The sequence below is a fragment of the Salvelinus sp. IW2-2015 genome, linkage group LG25 (genome assembly GCF_002910315.2).
Source record: "Salvelinus sp. IW2-2015 linkage group LG25, ASM291031v2, whole genome shotgun sequence".
In the NCBI taxonomy this organism is placed as follows: domain Eukaryota; kingdom Metazoa; phylum Chordata; class Actinopteri; order Salmoniformes; family Salmonidae; genus Salvelinus; species Salvelinus sp. IW2-2015.
Window position 1 is genome coordinate 10,706,884 of NC_036865.1, and position 14,040 is coordinate 10,720,923.

Below are 14,040 nucleotides of genomic sequence, written 5' to 3' on the forward strand. Positions count from 1 at the left end.
AGTTACAAATCCTCTGACATCAGCACTGCACCAAGTGGACAGTTCCATCGATGCTTGGGGAAAGGAACATAGCCTCCACCTCACAATAGTAGAAAATATCAATGTATTTAAAAWATATATATGTTAGTCTAGMCCTATTAACGTTTTATTAAAATAGATTCGTTTTAGAAAATCGTCTATCATGCGCTTATGTTATGGTGATAATGTAAAACTCCGTGTGTATTGGGTCGGTCTGCCTAAACCTATATAAGTACTGCAGCCAAAGCTTTCCAAAGTCTCTCTTGCCAACCGCAAAGATGAACTACGGATCTGACCACTATACCTCGTCGTCCTACCGAAAGATRTTCGGGGACGCCCCTCGTTTCTCACCCTCAACCTCTCGTATGAGCAGTCCCTCCGCCTCCTCCCGCAGTTCTGTGTCCTCCACCAGTTACAGGTCTGCYGTGTCTCTCCCCCGCAGCAATGCGTCATCGCTGGGCTACTACAGAAGGACCGGTCAGTCTTCTTCCTTTTCGACGGTTCCAGGTGACAGCCTCGAATTGACTCAATCCTCCGTCCTCAGCAATGAGTTGAAAGTCACCCGAACCAATGAGAAAGAACAACTGCAGGGTCTCAATGACCGCTTCGCCATGTTCATCGAGAAAGTGCGTACCCTGGAGCAGCAGAACAAAGTCTTGGAGACGGAGCTGGTGACTCTGCGCCAGAGGCAGCACGAGCCATCCCGCATCGCGGACCTATACCACCAGGAGATGCGCGAGCTTCGCGCGCAAGTGGAGGAGATCGGCAGCGAGAAAGRCCACATTCTCATCGATAGGGACAACTTAGAAGAAGACCTGCACAAGCTTAGGGCCAAATATGAGGAGGAGATAAGGGCGCGCGAGGAGGCTGAGCAGACCCTGCGGTCGTTCAAAAAAGACGTGGATGACGCCACCATGGCGCGGCTGGATCTAGAGCGCAAAGTGGAGGGCCTCCTGGATGAGATATCCTTCCTGAGGAAGGTCCACGACGAGGAGGTGGCCGAACTGAGCTGTATGGTKCAGGCAGCTCATGTGTCAGTCGAGGTAGAGCTGGCCAAACCCGACCTCACCTCGGCTCTGAAAGAGATCCGCAATCAGTACGAGACTCTGGCTTTTAAGAACCTGCACTCCGCGGAAGAGTGGTATAAATCCAAGTTTGCCAATCTCAACGAGCAGGCCACCAGGAGCAATGAGGCAATGCGGGCCAGCAGGGAGGAGATCAACGAATTCAGGAGACAACTGCAGTCCAAGACAATTGAGTTGGAGACCCTACGTGGCATCAACGAGTCTTTGGAACGGCAGATTCGAGAGACAGAAGATGGACACAATCTTGAAATCGCAGGTTTGCAGGTAAAATACTTTGTTTGCACTTGACAGCTCTTTTTCTCACACATACACGCACCCCTCCTTGCACAGATCAAATCAAATCAAGTTTATTTTATATAGCCCTTCGTACATCAGCTAATATCTCGAAGTGCTGTACAGAAACCCAGCCTAAAACCCCAAACAGCAAGCAATGCAGGTGTAGAAGCACGGTGGCTAGGAAAAACTCCCTAGAAAGGCCAAAACCTAGGAAGAAACCTAGAGAGGAACCAGGCTATGAGGGGTGGCCAGTCCTCTTCTGGCTGTGCCGGGTGGAGATTATAACAGAACTATGCCAAGATGTTCAAAATATTCATAAGTGACAAGCATGGTCAAATAATAATCATGAATAATTTTCAGTTGGCTTTTCATAGCCGATCATTAAGAGTTGAAAATAGCAGGTCTGGGACAGGTGGCGGTTCCATAACCGCAGGCAGAACAACTGAAACTGGAATAGCAGCAAGGCCAGGCGGACTGGGGACAGCAAGGAGTCATCATGCCCGGTAGTCCTGACGTATGGTCCTAGGGCTCAGGTCCTCCGAGAGAGAGAAAGATGAACAGACGAACCTGTGTTGGGGAAGTGAGAACATCATGTGTATGCATGATGTAAAAGTAAGATTACGCAAATTATTTGTAAATAAACACATTTCAATGCATGATTTATATTGCAATGGGTAGCCGTCTTTGCATCTTAAAACATTGTTATTATTTTGAGACTGTTGTATGTTCTGGGATGACACATCTGGAAGTCAACCTTCCCTGTCCATGGTTCTGAAATGCTCTAAATTTGCAACCGCACGAAGTGGCAGGATCGCCCACGAGCTCTCTAAATAAAGAGGATTTCTAGCAGATATCAGCAACAGTAACCTTCTGCTTGAATCATCACAGCTGTATGTCGTGTCCTGTCCAGCTGAGAAAGTCTTAAACGACTGACCATGAGAGCCCGCGGGGGCTCGTGTGACGTGATGTCATGTGTTCATCATATATACTGAACAACAATATAAACGCAACATGCAACAATTTCAAAGATTTTAATGAGTTACAGTTCATATAAGTAAATCAGTCAATTTAAATAAATGTATTAGGSCCAAATCTATGGATTTCATGACTGGGCAGGGGTGCAGGTGCCCACCCCKCGAAAATGTCTGGGATTTTGTATTTCAGCTCATGAAACATGGGACCAACACTACGTTTTGCATTTATATTTTTGTTCAGTGTATCACTATCACGCTGCTTGACATGACAGGAAACATAACGGCACGTCTGCGTCAGAGTAGTCTACGAACCTAGRTTCAACCCCGTAGAGTACTCACCAAATGCAGTTCATTATACTGAATGAACCCCGTGTATTTATACTCCCCTAAATCGGATTAGTTGTCATCCGTTTTTGACCTCTTGCGCAAGCGTTCAAATCCTCTTCCTTGCCACCCACAAGCGAACACTTTACATTTACATTTAAGTCATTTAGCAGACGCTCTTATCCAGAGCGACTTACAAATTGGCTACTAGGCTACTATGTCCTTATAGATAATTCAATGCATATGGTTACCTGGAAATTCAGATTAAACAAAGAGTAGGGCTCAAGGAAAGGATATAGATTAAGTATTCCCATCTGGACTAAGTTTTTTCCTTTGTCCATGTAATGACATTCAGTACTGAGAGGCCTTCTGCAAAGGAGATGTTAAGGTCTAATTTGTTTCTGCCTTTCACCTAAACAGGATACCATTGGGCACCTGGACAATGATTTGCGGAACATCAAGAATGACATGGCTCAGCATCTTCGAGAGTACCAGGATCTGCTCAATGTAAAAATGGCTCTGGACATTGAAATAGCTGCCTACAGGTAATTTACATCTACCAGGACCTGTGACCAGGGTCTGTTAGCAAAGTCTTAGTGATTACCATTCAAAAATAATGTTACAATATGTTAGTCACTAATCACTCTCAGCTATAAATGTATTGACAAAATACTTTTTGACCGGTGTTTGGCCCTCAGAAAACTGCTGGAGGGAGAGGAAACTCACTTTAGCACAGGAATATTATTCGGCGCCTCGAACCATGGCACCAGTCACTTTGGATACCAGCCACGTGCCTCAAGCTATGCACGGAGTACCAATAAGGAGAAAGAGGCTGCTCAGAAAGATGGCTTCAAGGAGATCACTGAGGAAAAAGTGGAGAAGAGCGATGAAGCAGATATCAACTCAAACAACTAGAGACAACATAAATTCAGAGCTTGCGAGCCAGTTATCTACAGGCAAAGAGCAAATGTACTGTATATCTTAAATTATTACTGTGATGCATTATGTGCAGCTGAGCACTGCTACACTCTCCAGTTTCAATTTAAATAGTGGAATTCGAGATCGTCTTTGTTAGTAATATGATYTATGGAAGGTAGGTAGGTAGTTGAAAGGAGTGATKATTTTGTAATTTAAACAAATWGAATATTTTAACYAAATGTATATATTTTTGTAGCCTGGTTGCCAGATCTGTTTGTGTTTTAGCCAACTCTTCTGTCGTTCGTTGTCATGCCATGTAAATACAGTACATGGCTAATACTTTTGTGAGTTGGGGCTCTGTTGATGAAGCCATTAAAAATGTACCGTAACCATTTTGTCCCTATTTATTGAACATTGTCAATAAATGACWGAAGTATTTTCACTGCTCTCTCAGATCCCCCACCGAGTCGAGTAGAGCAGGAAGGATGCAAATAGGTTTGATATAGATCCAGGCCACACACTGAGCTGAGAGAGGATATTAACTCTCCACAGCTAATTGGCTTGGCATTTGGATCAACTTGAAAAWCATCCTTTCAATGRCGACAACCTGCTAAAGACAAACACYTCGTTATTCTCATTTTAGTTACTGTAGAGTGAAGACTTCCCATAACCTCCCTGTCCCCCTCTGAAAGGCTCTGGCTACTGCATGAGCTCAGGGATAGTCCTAGCTCAGTGACTAAGAGTATGACACTGCACTGAACAGATCAAGCCTCAGCCCTAGAGTCACGTTCCTTCTTCAGAGCCACATTACAGGTCAAAACATAAACATCCTTAGCATATCCACATGTGACCAGAAATCAGAATAACATAATTACCATATCCACACCYGCTAATGCAAAATGTAGCCCAATAAAAAGCAATGGGTATATAATATTGCATAGTATTTTATTAGTGTTAATATTGAGAAACTGCATGTATCAAATCCCAACTTGTCGTATTGGTTGTTTCAAAAAGGCCTGTTTGAATTATCTTCAAGTAACAGCTGTGTGTCTCTAAACTCTGGTCAGGAAAAACTTGAATGGTTAATCAATATTCAAAACAATGACATGAAGTGACACTAAGAGTGTACAGACAGTCTGTACAAATGTTCAAAGCTCTAAAATGATGTAAAATAAGGAAACAGTACAGATTACAGATACAGTGTACATTTAACTCATAACTAGTGTTTCAAAAACATGAGATTTTGGTAGTAGTAGCATGACGGGTCCTTTTTCTCTTTGAGCCCTCTGAAATCACTTCAGTCTCTCAGACTGAAAACTAACATAACCATAACAATTTACAGAAGAAGGCATCTGGAAAATAGTCAGGCAAGTAGGCAGAGAGGAGAAGACTTGATTCTGTAAGGCATTAGTAACAAGAATGAAGACCYTGGTTCCCTGAAGGTCAGCATTAATATCAGGATCACATCCATCCCACTTTCCCACGCTCACATGTGAGCAGGCAGCACCAGTCCAAAGTGGAGAACCAAAATACCATCCTGGGAATAAAAACACATACAAGAAAATAAGCACACAAACTCATAAATGGATGCTAACGATATCAGGGCTACTTCCAGAGAGTGACTAGGAGTACATAGGGTCTTGAGTGGACCCACCTGTAGAGCATCGTCTCCCACGGAGCCCTGAACCTCTCGCAGCGACTGATAACGGTCCAGYAGGTGGTCTCCACACACAACATCCACCTGCACCACAACATCATATCATTTCAACAGACTGCATGACATCATATGAGAGTGATACACTGAGCGATAACATACAGTTGAAGTCGGAGGTTTACATACACCTTAGCCAAATACATTTAAACTKAGTTTTTCACAATTCCTGACATTTAATCCTAGTAAAKATTCCCTGTTTTAGGTCAGATAGGATCACCACTTTATTTTAAGAATGTGAAATGTCAGAATAATAGTAGAGAGAATWATTTATTTCAGCTTTTATTTCTTTCATCACATTCCCAGTGGGTCAGAAYTTTACARACACTCAATTAGRATTTGGTAGCATTGCCTTTAAATTGTTGAACTTGGGTCAAACGTTTCAGGTAGCCTTCCACAAGCTTCCCACAATAAATTGGGTGAATTTTGGCCCATTCCTCCTGACAGAGCTGGTGTAACCGAGTCAGGTTTGTAGGCCACCTTGCTCGCACACGCTTTTTCAGTTCTGCCCACAAATGTTCTATAGGACTGAGGTCAGGGCTTTGTGATGGCCACTCCAATACCTTGACTTTCTTGTCCTTAAGCCAGTTTGCCACAACTTTGGAAGTATGCTTGGGGTCATTGTCCGGTTGGAAGACCCATTTGCGACCAAGCTTTAACTTCCTGACTGAGTCTTGAGATGTTGCTTCAAAATATCCACATAATTTTCCTACCTCATGATCCATCTATTTTGTGAAGTGCACCAGTCCCTCCTGCAGCAAAGCACCCTCACAACATGATGCTGCCACCCCCATGCTTCATGGTTGGGATGGTGTTCTTCGGCTTGCAAGCCTCCCCCTTTTCTCCAAACATAACGATGGTCATTATGGCCAAACAGTTCTATTCTTGTTTCATCAGACCAGAGGACATTTCTCCAAAAAGTTATGATCTTTGTCCCCATGTGCAATGTGCCAAACCGTATCTGGCTCTTTATGGCTGTTTGAGCAGTGGCTTCTTCCTTGCTGAGCGCTTTCAGGTTATGGTCGATTAGGAACTTTTTTACTGTGGGATATAGATACTTTTGTACCGTTTCCTCCAGCATCTTCAAAAGTCCGTTTGCTGTTGTTCTGGATTTGATTTGCACTTTTGCACCAAAGTACGTTCATCTCTAGGGAGGACAGAATTACGCCTCCTTTCCTGAGCGGTATGACGGCTTGCGTCTTGCAGGTTCCCATTGGTGTTTGTCATATACTTGCGTACTATTGTTATGTAGAAGACTAACGTCGCGGTACATTCACGGCATTTGGAGAAATCTGCTCCCAATGATGAACCAGACTTGTGGAGGTCTTGGCGGATTCTTTGTGTTCCCCATACGTCAAGCAAAGATGGACACAGCAGCTTGAAGCCTCGGCCTTGCAAATACATCCACAGTACACCTCCAAATTGATCAAATTGTGTCAATTAGCCTATCAGACCAAGCGTTCTAAAGCAATGACGATTCGATTTTTCTGGAAATTTTTTCCACAGCTGTTTGAAAGGCACAGTCAACTTAATGTATGTTAAATGTCTGAGCCTCTCTGGAATTTGATACAGTGAATTAGTAATGTATAAACTAATCTGTTCTGTAAACAATTGTTGGAATAAATGACTTGTGTCATGCACCAAAGTAGATGTCCTAACTGACTTGCCAAACTTTAGTTTTTTAACAAGACATTTTTGGAGTAGTTGCCAAACGAGTTTTAATGACTCCAACCTAAGTGTATGTAAACTTCCGACTTCAACTGTACATGGGAGTCGTCAGCAGGTAGCCTAGCAGTTACGAGCGTTGGACCAGTAACCGAAATGTTACTGTTTRGAATCCCCGAGCAGACTATGTGAACAATCCTCCGATGTGCRCTCGAGCAAGGCAAGTAACCCTAATTGCTCCTGTAAGTCACRCTAGAACACTGCATCTGCTAAATGACTCCAATGTAATGGGGGGCATATCTGAGGGGAAACTGGTAGCTGCAGTTTGGGATGTGCAAATGAAAACAGAAAAAAGGCTACTGATCAATTTCAATAAGACATAGAAATAGTATTTCTGAATAATCACATTTCCACCCTGGTTTAGAACTGACCTCAATAAAAATGAACAGAACTCTGGACAACGTCAATGCTTTTGTGACAGTGCTTACAATCTGTTCTCCTGCTACTCGGACCACTGCTGAGCTCTGGGTTAGTTACCCTTCCTCTGTCCTCTGCAACTCTTACTCCCCATGTTTCCCCAGACGAGGCCAGTGAGTGCCAAGAAATCACCCTAAGCCTATAATCCCTGTCCAAGTGTGTTACTGCTGAACACGCTATGTACAGGTAGCTCTGCTCCCTGGTTGTGTTGTTACACTCTGCACTTTCATATTAGACAAAATAACACTCTTCTCTCTCTGTCCTTGGGTGAGCTTAAGGTGCATTGACCTCTCACTTAGCTGCTTAGCCCGGATGCCCTAGATTGCCTGGGAATTGCAACAATGCAGGCCACTAAGGTATATTTTAGGGGATGCGATTGATATGGGTTCCTCACACACAGGTATACACACAATGACATTTAAACATGCCTCTTTCTTGAAYCAGAGAGCCCTCTCACATAACGAGCAGATATACCGCATGGATATATTTTTGCCTTTCTCTTTCTGGCATCTTGCCAGGTTTCCCTTTCAGATAGTTCATAACCTCATCAGACATCCTGGTAAAGTCAATGTGAAACTCCTCCCACTGACCTGGCAGGTGGGACTCAGCTCCATCTTCCTCCTGATGAAAAGTTCCACATGGCGGACAGTGGCCTCTCCCGACACTCGCACGTACCGCCTCTCCAAAGGCTGGCCAGGTACACCAGTGTTACAGATTTCAATCCCTTATTCATTTGAGCATTATATCAATATAACTAAAACTACATTTCACAACATTAGTTTATGTATGACCATTCCTATATAGTGGATAGCAGCATTATCGCTGATACTGTTATTTATTTTAACAGTCTCGTACAACTGTCATTAAAACTCGAGAAAAGAGCTTGTCAGCAGTAATTACCTTATAGTTGTTAATGCCTTCTTCCGCTCTGGATCAAAACAAAAAKACAACATTACATAGAATTTTCTTAATCCCTGCAACCAATTATGTAAAGTTAACCATCAATCTCATAACTTGAAATGTTCGCCCTAGTGCCTATTCACTCAATGGAAGAACTGTAGCACACCAGCACCATCTACTGGGGAGWCAAGAATGACCAGAGACAAACATAAACAATAACGTTTCAAAATCGCTTACTGAATATCCCCCATCCCTCAAATAGAAGATACTAATGCTAGGGAGAGACTCACCCCACAAACTCCAGCTGCAGAGACACATCCAGTTCAGGAGGGATGGTGAAGATAGACTGGGGCAGCAACTCCCTCCTCTGTTTCTGGTTCTTCAGCACAGMGACCGCGGGGGACGCCACCACTGAGGTCACAGAGAAACAGTAGCACTAGGGGAATGTTCCACACACAGCAAGGAGACAGACAGAGACTGACACATGGCTAACACCAGAGGTAGAGGCTGTCTTCAGTCTTCAAATACGCAAACCCTTCATATAAACAAAGCTCCATCACATATCTGCCAAAAACAATTAACATCAACAACAAATAAGTATTTTATACCTGGTTTAGGCACCTCCAGTCCTCTCTGTTTGTAAAAATCTATCATCCTTGCTCTCTCCACTGCAAAGAAAATAGAGTAAGAACAATATTCATTTAAACTGCCAAACAAAAGATTGACATGGGAAAATGTGAAAAATGGAAGGCTTGTGGATACTTACATTCTTCTAGATGTGGCAGCATCTTGTAAACAATATCTTGCAACTGTCTGTCAGGTCTGTGGAGGTAAAAATACCCACCATACAGTAAGTATTTACATACCTGTGTATAACTGAGTATTAGCCTATAGATCACTATATTCCTTGATAATGGGCCAATGGGAGAGTTATAGTTATCTGCTGCAAAGCGGACTTCTGTACACGTTGTTTCAGTGAAAATGTCAGTTTATTGTGGCCACGTTTTCATTTAAAATGAGTTTGCACTAGGGCTGCACCCATTTAGTCAACTGGTCYATTGTTTGGTCGATAGGCTGTTGGTCGACCAAGATTTTTTTAGTTGAGCAGTGGCAAATATATARAAACAAATTATGYCACACGAAACACCTGTCTGATTCACACCTGTCAGAGGGGACTAATCCATTGTGGAGGCAGGATGGCACACCAGTATCACCAGTAGTACATTTACCATTAATTCCCATAATTTCTAATCTACAATGTTTGTTTGGTTACGGTAATTTCTGTTAATGCATTCAATATATTATTATTATTACAGTCCTACCGTTGTCATTGTAGGAGTGGACACGCACCTGATTCCGCATATAAAAGTAGACTAGTCTACTTGTTCTGCGCGTAATGTAGACCTATAAAAGTGTGCCCATTTGGGGATCTGATACTATTTCTGATTGCCTTAACTCACCATGACTGCAGAGCTCCTCAAACCACCTCTTTTTTTCTCGCCTCAAACAGCAGGTAAACAAAGTCTGTTTTTACATCCATTGAGAATGACAATAGTTCCTCAACGTAGCCTATTTTTTTAAATCTTTCCAGCTATCTCCCTTTCGAGTACCACTCAGCATACCAAAATGTTATGCTCTGATCCGGTGGAAACATAAAATAGGCCTACCTGATTAATTCTTATCCCTTGTGCAAAATAGCCTACACCTGTGTCTGTCTGTCTGGAGCTCACTGGCCTGGGAAACTGAGGGCCCAGAATATTTTATACGTTGCAAGTTTGCTAGCAGGAGCTTCAGGCCTGACCATGTTAATACAATGTTTCAAGTTCCTTGCAGACAGGCCATGTGTAGCCAATGTGATTTATAGGATACTTATTTTTAAATCAGGATATTTTCTACCTGCGMGCTGCAAAGTTTTGTTGGCTTATGTAGGCTATTTTTACATATTGGCAATGGCAATAGAAGTTACTTTTAGATTTGTATCATTTTCATTATGATAGAATTTGATTAACCACATTACATTTTGAGATATGAAGACTATTATAAACTAAATTAAACTGTTCCACGAAAATGTGCATGTGAAAATCATAACCGGCACGCAGATCGGTAGAAATGGCACTTCAAATGGTAAAGGTTGCCGACCGCTGGTGTAGCCTATTACCGGCAACTTAGSAGCATAATGCAGAATCTGRGAAGGCCAGTAGCAGGGGGCAACAGGATTGATCTCTGGCTCCCTCTTTAGTAATTTGTGTCTTCATTTTTAAATCACAGTGCTTAAAGCATCAGACAAGCTCAGTAGCCTAGATATAGCTGATTTTATTCAAACATAGGGTATGTCTATATATGTAAAAATACATGTTTTAAAATMTCCACCAATCGATTGGTTGAAAGAACAGACGATTCTTGGCTAGTTAGTCATCTGTACATTTGTGTCCCTTTGGACTGTGCAGAAGGCAGAGTTGTGCAGAGCGGTTCAGTAGATAAGCGTGTGTGCTTGGAATGGATAAAAGTGGCATCTACTGATAGACACATCAGTACCTGTGCGTCACACCAGGACATTGTGTACCAGGTAACTCCCCAGCAGGGAGGGTAACCATAGAAACYTCACCTTAAAAAGAACACTAATGAGGACAAGCAGAAAAACAACCTTTGATCGCTCTTTTTGAACAACTCTCATAAACAACATGAACCGATGTCTTCAAATTCAAAACCTCTGATACAATTGAACAAAACAAGAGCATGTGTGCTCTTAGACATCAGAGGCAGGCACGCTTACCTTATATTGTACAGTGGTTGTGTCTGGTGGACCACAATGCTGCAATTGGGACACCTGTTGCTGTAGAAGAAGTGCTTCACGATGCAGCTTTTACAAACTGGGAAAGGGAAAACGCATAACAAAGCAGTTATGACTAATGTGATGAGACTGAAGTGACTGCATTCATATTTCAGGAATTTTCATCTCAATCATTGTATCTCACAAGTGTGCAGACACTCTGTTATGGTGGTGGCATCGATGAGGAATCCACAGCAGAGAGCACAGCGGATATATGGGTAGAATTGATTAAGAGGAAGTTCGGGCTGTGAAAAGATGCAAAAACATGCATAATGTCATTCTACATTACAGTGCATCACATTTACAGAGTACAAACCATTGTAACTGCCATGTAACTAACGTTACCATATTCATAACAGTATATTATGACTCGCCACTCTAGCAATATAAGAAACGCTAACGTTAGATATTGCCCAAGTCTCCAGTACTGTACCTCATCCTCGGAGTCAACATTATTGGATGTCCCATCGTGGTCTTCCGAGCCATCGTTGTCAACACTGTTCTGGCGGCTACCATCGGTTGGTGTCGCCTCTTCTGAATTCTGACCGACATTCAAGCAACCTGGTCTTTCGAGTTCCTTGGTCCTGTCCTCCATGTTACTGCAATTTGGGTTGATTTCTACGCCAATAAATTTTTCAATMAATCAATAAATTGATATTCACCTGACCCTGGTCTGTCCGTTGAGGGGCAGTGTTGCTAACGTTAGCAAGCGTGCTGGCTACGGTTGCAAGTTCAATGAATACACAACGATAACAGTCCTATCTTTACCTTAACGGACTACCTACTAACCACATACGTATTTTAACCATTAACGTTTGCACAAATTAAACTAACGAAACCAAATGTAACAGTTGRTAGCTAGCTAGCTACTTTTGTTGTCCTTCGACTTTCAGCAACTTCCGGGTTGGCGCCATGGTGGTGAAACTAGCCAATGAAATCCAAGCTGAGCAGAGTCCCCTAGAAATAGAACGTATAGATTGGAGCACAGTTGCTTTCTCTTATCGTGCATCAAATTAAGGAATATTCATGAATATTACATAAATTAATCATTYGAACAGAGGTCTCCAACCCTGTTCCTGTATATTTTCGCTCCAACCCCAGTTGTAACTAACCTGGTTCAGTTTATCAACTAGCTATTAGTATTAGGTGTGCTAGATTATGGTTGGAGTGAAAACCTACAGGAGGGTAGCTCTCTAGGAATAGAGTTGGAGAGCCCTGGATTAGAACATACTTAATAATATGTTAATTTTTTAATTTTTGGTTTATTTAAGTTTTATAAAACGTAATCTCCTATAGGTTTACTATTGGTAGCTATACATGGATCTAAATGTATGGATCGGGTGCCGTCAGGCAATGGTCTTTAAAATCTCTAACTATTAATTTGGCCATGCAAGATAAAGGGAAACATGAGGAATGGTTGCATGGCAGTAATATACCCTGACCAGCAGGGAGCACAGAACCCAGCCCTGCAAGCAGAAAAGTCCTCATGGTTTCATATCATATGCCATCAGATAGAAGTTCTTCAGTATTTCACTTGGTTGTTGCATCTCTCATATTTTAAAACAGGGATTCAGTGACTCAATGTATACAGTAATTATTCCTTATGGTGTGTGGTACCATTTGGATTGTGGTTCAACAATTAAAGCCTTCAAATCATATGCAAACTGGTTTATGTACACTTAACATACTGTGTGTCAACTCCTACCTCTACCTTGTCTGCTTTGAGATCACAGTTACTMTGTGAGTGTTCAGGGAGCGTTGTGCTGGAGCATGTTGAGTGGGACATCTCTGAATCTGACAGCAGCAAGTCTGAGCAGCACAGGCATTCATCTCCCTTCTCATTCCTGCCTTCTCAATTCTGCATTCCTGTCCACTATTCAAGTACCATATTTAATTATCATCCATCACCCCTTGGCGCTCCTGATTTGTCAATCACCGTATTCTTATCGGCAGACTCAACAGCCTTCGTATCTCTAATTACTTGCCCTGCCTGGTTCACTAACTACTTCTCAGATAGAGTTCAGTGTGTCAAATCGAAGGGCCTGCTGTCCGGCAGTCTCTATGGGGGTGTCACAGGGTTCAATTCTCGGGCCGACTCTTTTCTCTGTATATATCAATGATGTCGCTCTTGCTGCGGATGATTCTTTGATCCACCTCTACCCAGATGACACCACTCTGTATACTTCTGGCCCTTCTTTGGACACTGTGTTAATAAATCTACAAACAAGCTTCAACGCCATACAACACTCCTTCCGTGGCCTCCAACTGCTCTTAAATGCTAGCAAAACGAAATGCCTGCTCTTCAACCGATCGCTGCCCGCACCCGCCCGCCCGACTAGCATCACTACACTGGACGGTTCTGACTTAGAATATGTGGACAACTATAAATACCTAGGTGTCTGGCTAGACCGTAAACTATCCTTCCAGACTCACATTAAGCATCTCCAATCCAAAGTTAAATCTAGAATTGGCTTCCTATTTCGCAACAAAGCCTCCTTCACTCATGCTGCTAAACATACCCTTTTAAAACTGAATATCCTACCGATCCTTGACTTCGGCGATGTAATTTACAAAATAGCCTCCAACACTCTACTCAGCAAATTGGATACAGTCTATCACAGTGCCATCCGTTTTGTCACCAAAGCCCCATATACTACCCACCACTGCGACCTGTATGCTCTCGTTGGCTGGTCCTTGCAACCTATTCGTCGCCAAACCCACTGGCTCCAGGTCATCTATAAGTCTTTGCTAGATAAAGCTCTGCCTTATCTCAGCTCACTGGTCACCATAGCAATACCCACCCGTAGCACATGCTCCAGCAGGTATATTCCAGTTGTCTGCTGCTAATGACTGGAACGAATT

At 42.7% G+C, this 14,040-nt stretch overlaps 2 protein-coding genes across 2 annotated transcripts; one reads left to right on the plus strand and one right to left on the minus strand.

Annotated features, from left to right (window-relative positions):
• The first annotated feature begins 41 nt into the window (after positions 1 to 41).
• inaa (internexin neuronal intermediate filament protein, alpha a) lies at positions 42 to 3,980 on the plus strand. Its single transcript, XM_023970512.2, has 3 exons — positions 42 to 1,367; positions 3,098 to 3,222; positions 3,376 to 3,980. The coding sequence occupies exons 1-3, from the start codon at positions 297 to 299 to the stop codon at positions 3,590 to 3,592; spliced, it is 1,413 nt and encodes a 470-aa protein (XP_023826280.1). The 5' UTR covers positions 42 to 296; the 3' UTR covers positions 3,593 to 3,980.
• A 679-nt stretch (positions 3,981 to 4,659) lies between these two features.
• pcgf6 (polycomb group ring finger 6) lies at positions 4,660 to 12,079 on the minus strand. The gene is made up of 10 exons (XM_023970434.2): positions 11,612 to 12,079; positions 11,324 to 11,423; positions 11,122 to 11,218; positions 9,115 to 9,170; positions 8,957 to 9,016; positions 8,639 to 8,759; positions 8,349 to 8,376; positions 8,039 to 8,137; positions 5,250 to 5,336; positions 4,660 to 5,132 (listed from the first exon to the last, which is right to left on the minus strand). Exons 1-10 carry the CDS (start codon positions 11,771 to 11,773, stop codon positions 5,082 to 5,084), a joined length of 861 nt encoding a protein of 286 aa, XP_023826202.1. The 5' UTR covers positions 11,774 to 12,079; the 3' UTR covers positions 4,660 to 5,081.
• Positions 12,080 to 14,040: the final 1,961 nt, after the last annotated feature.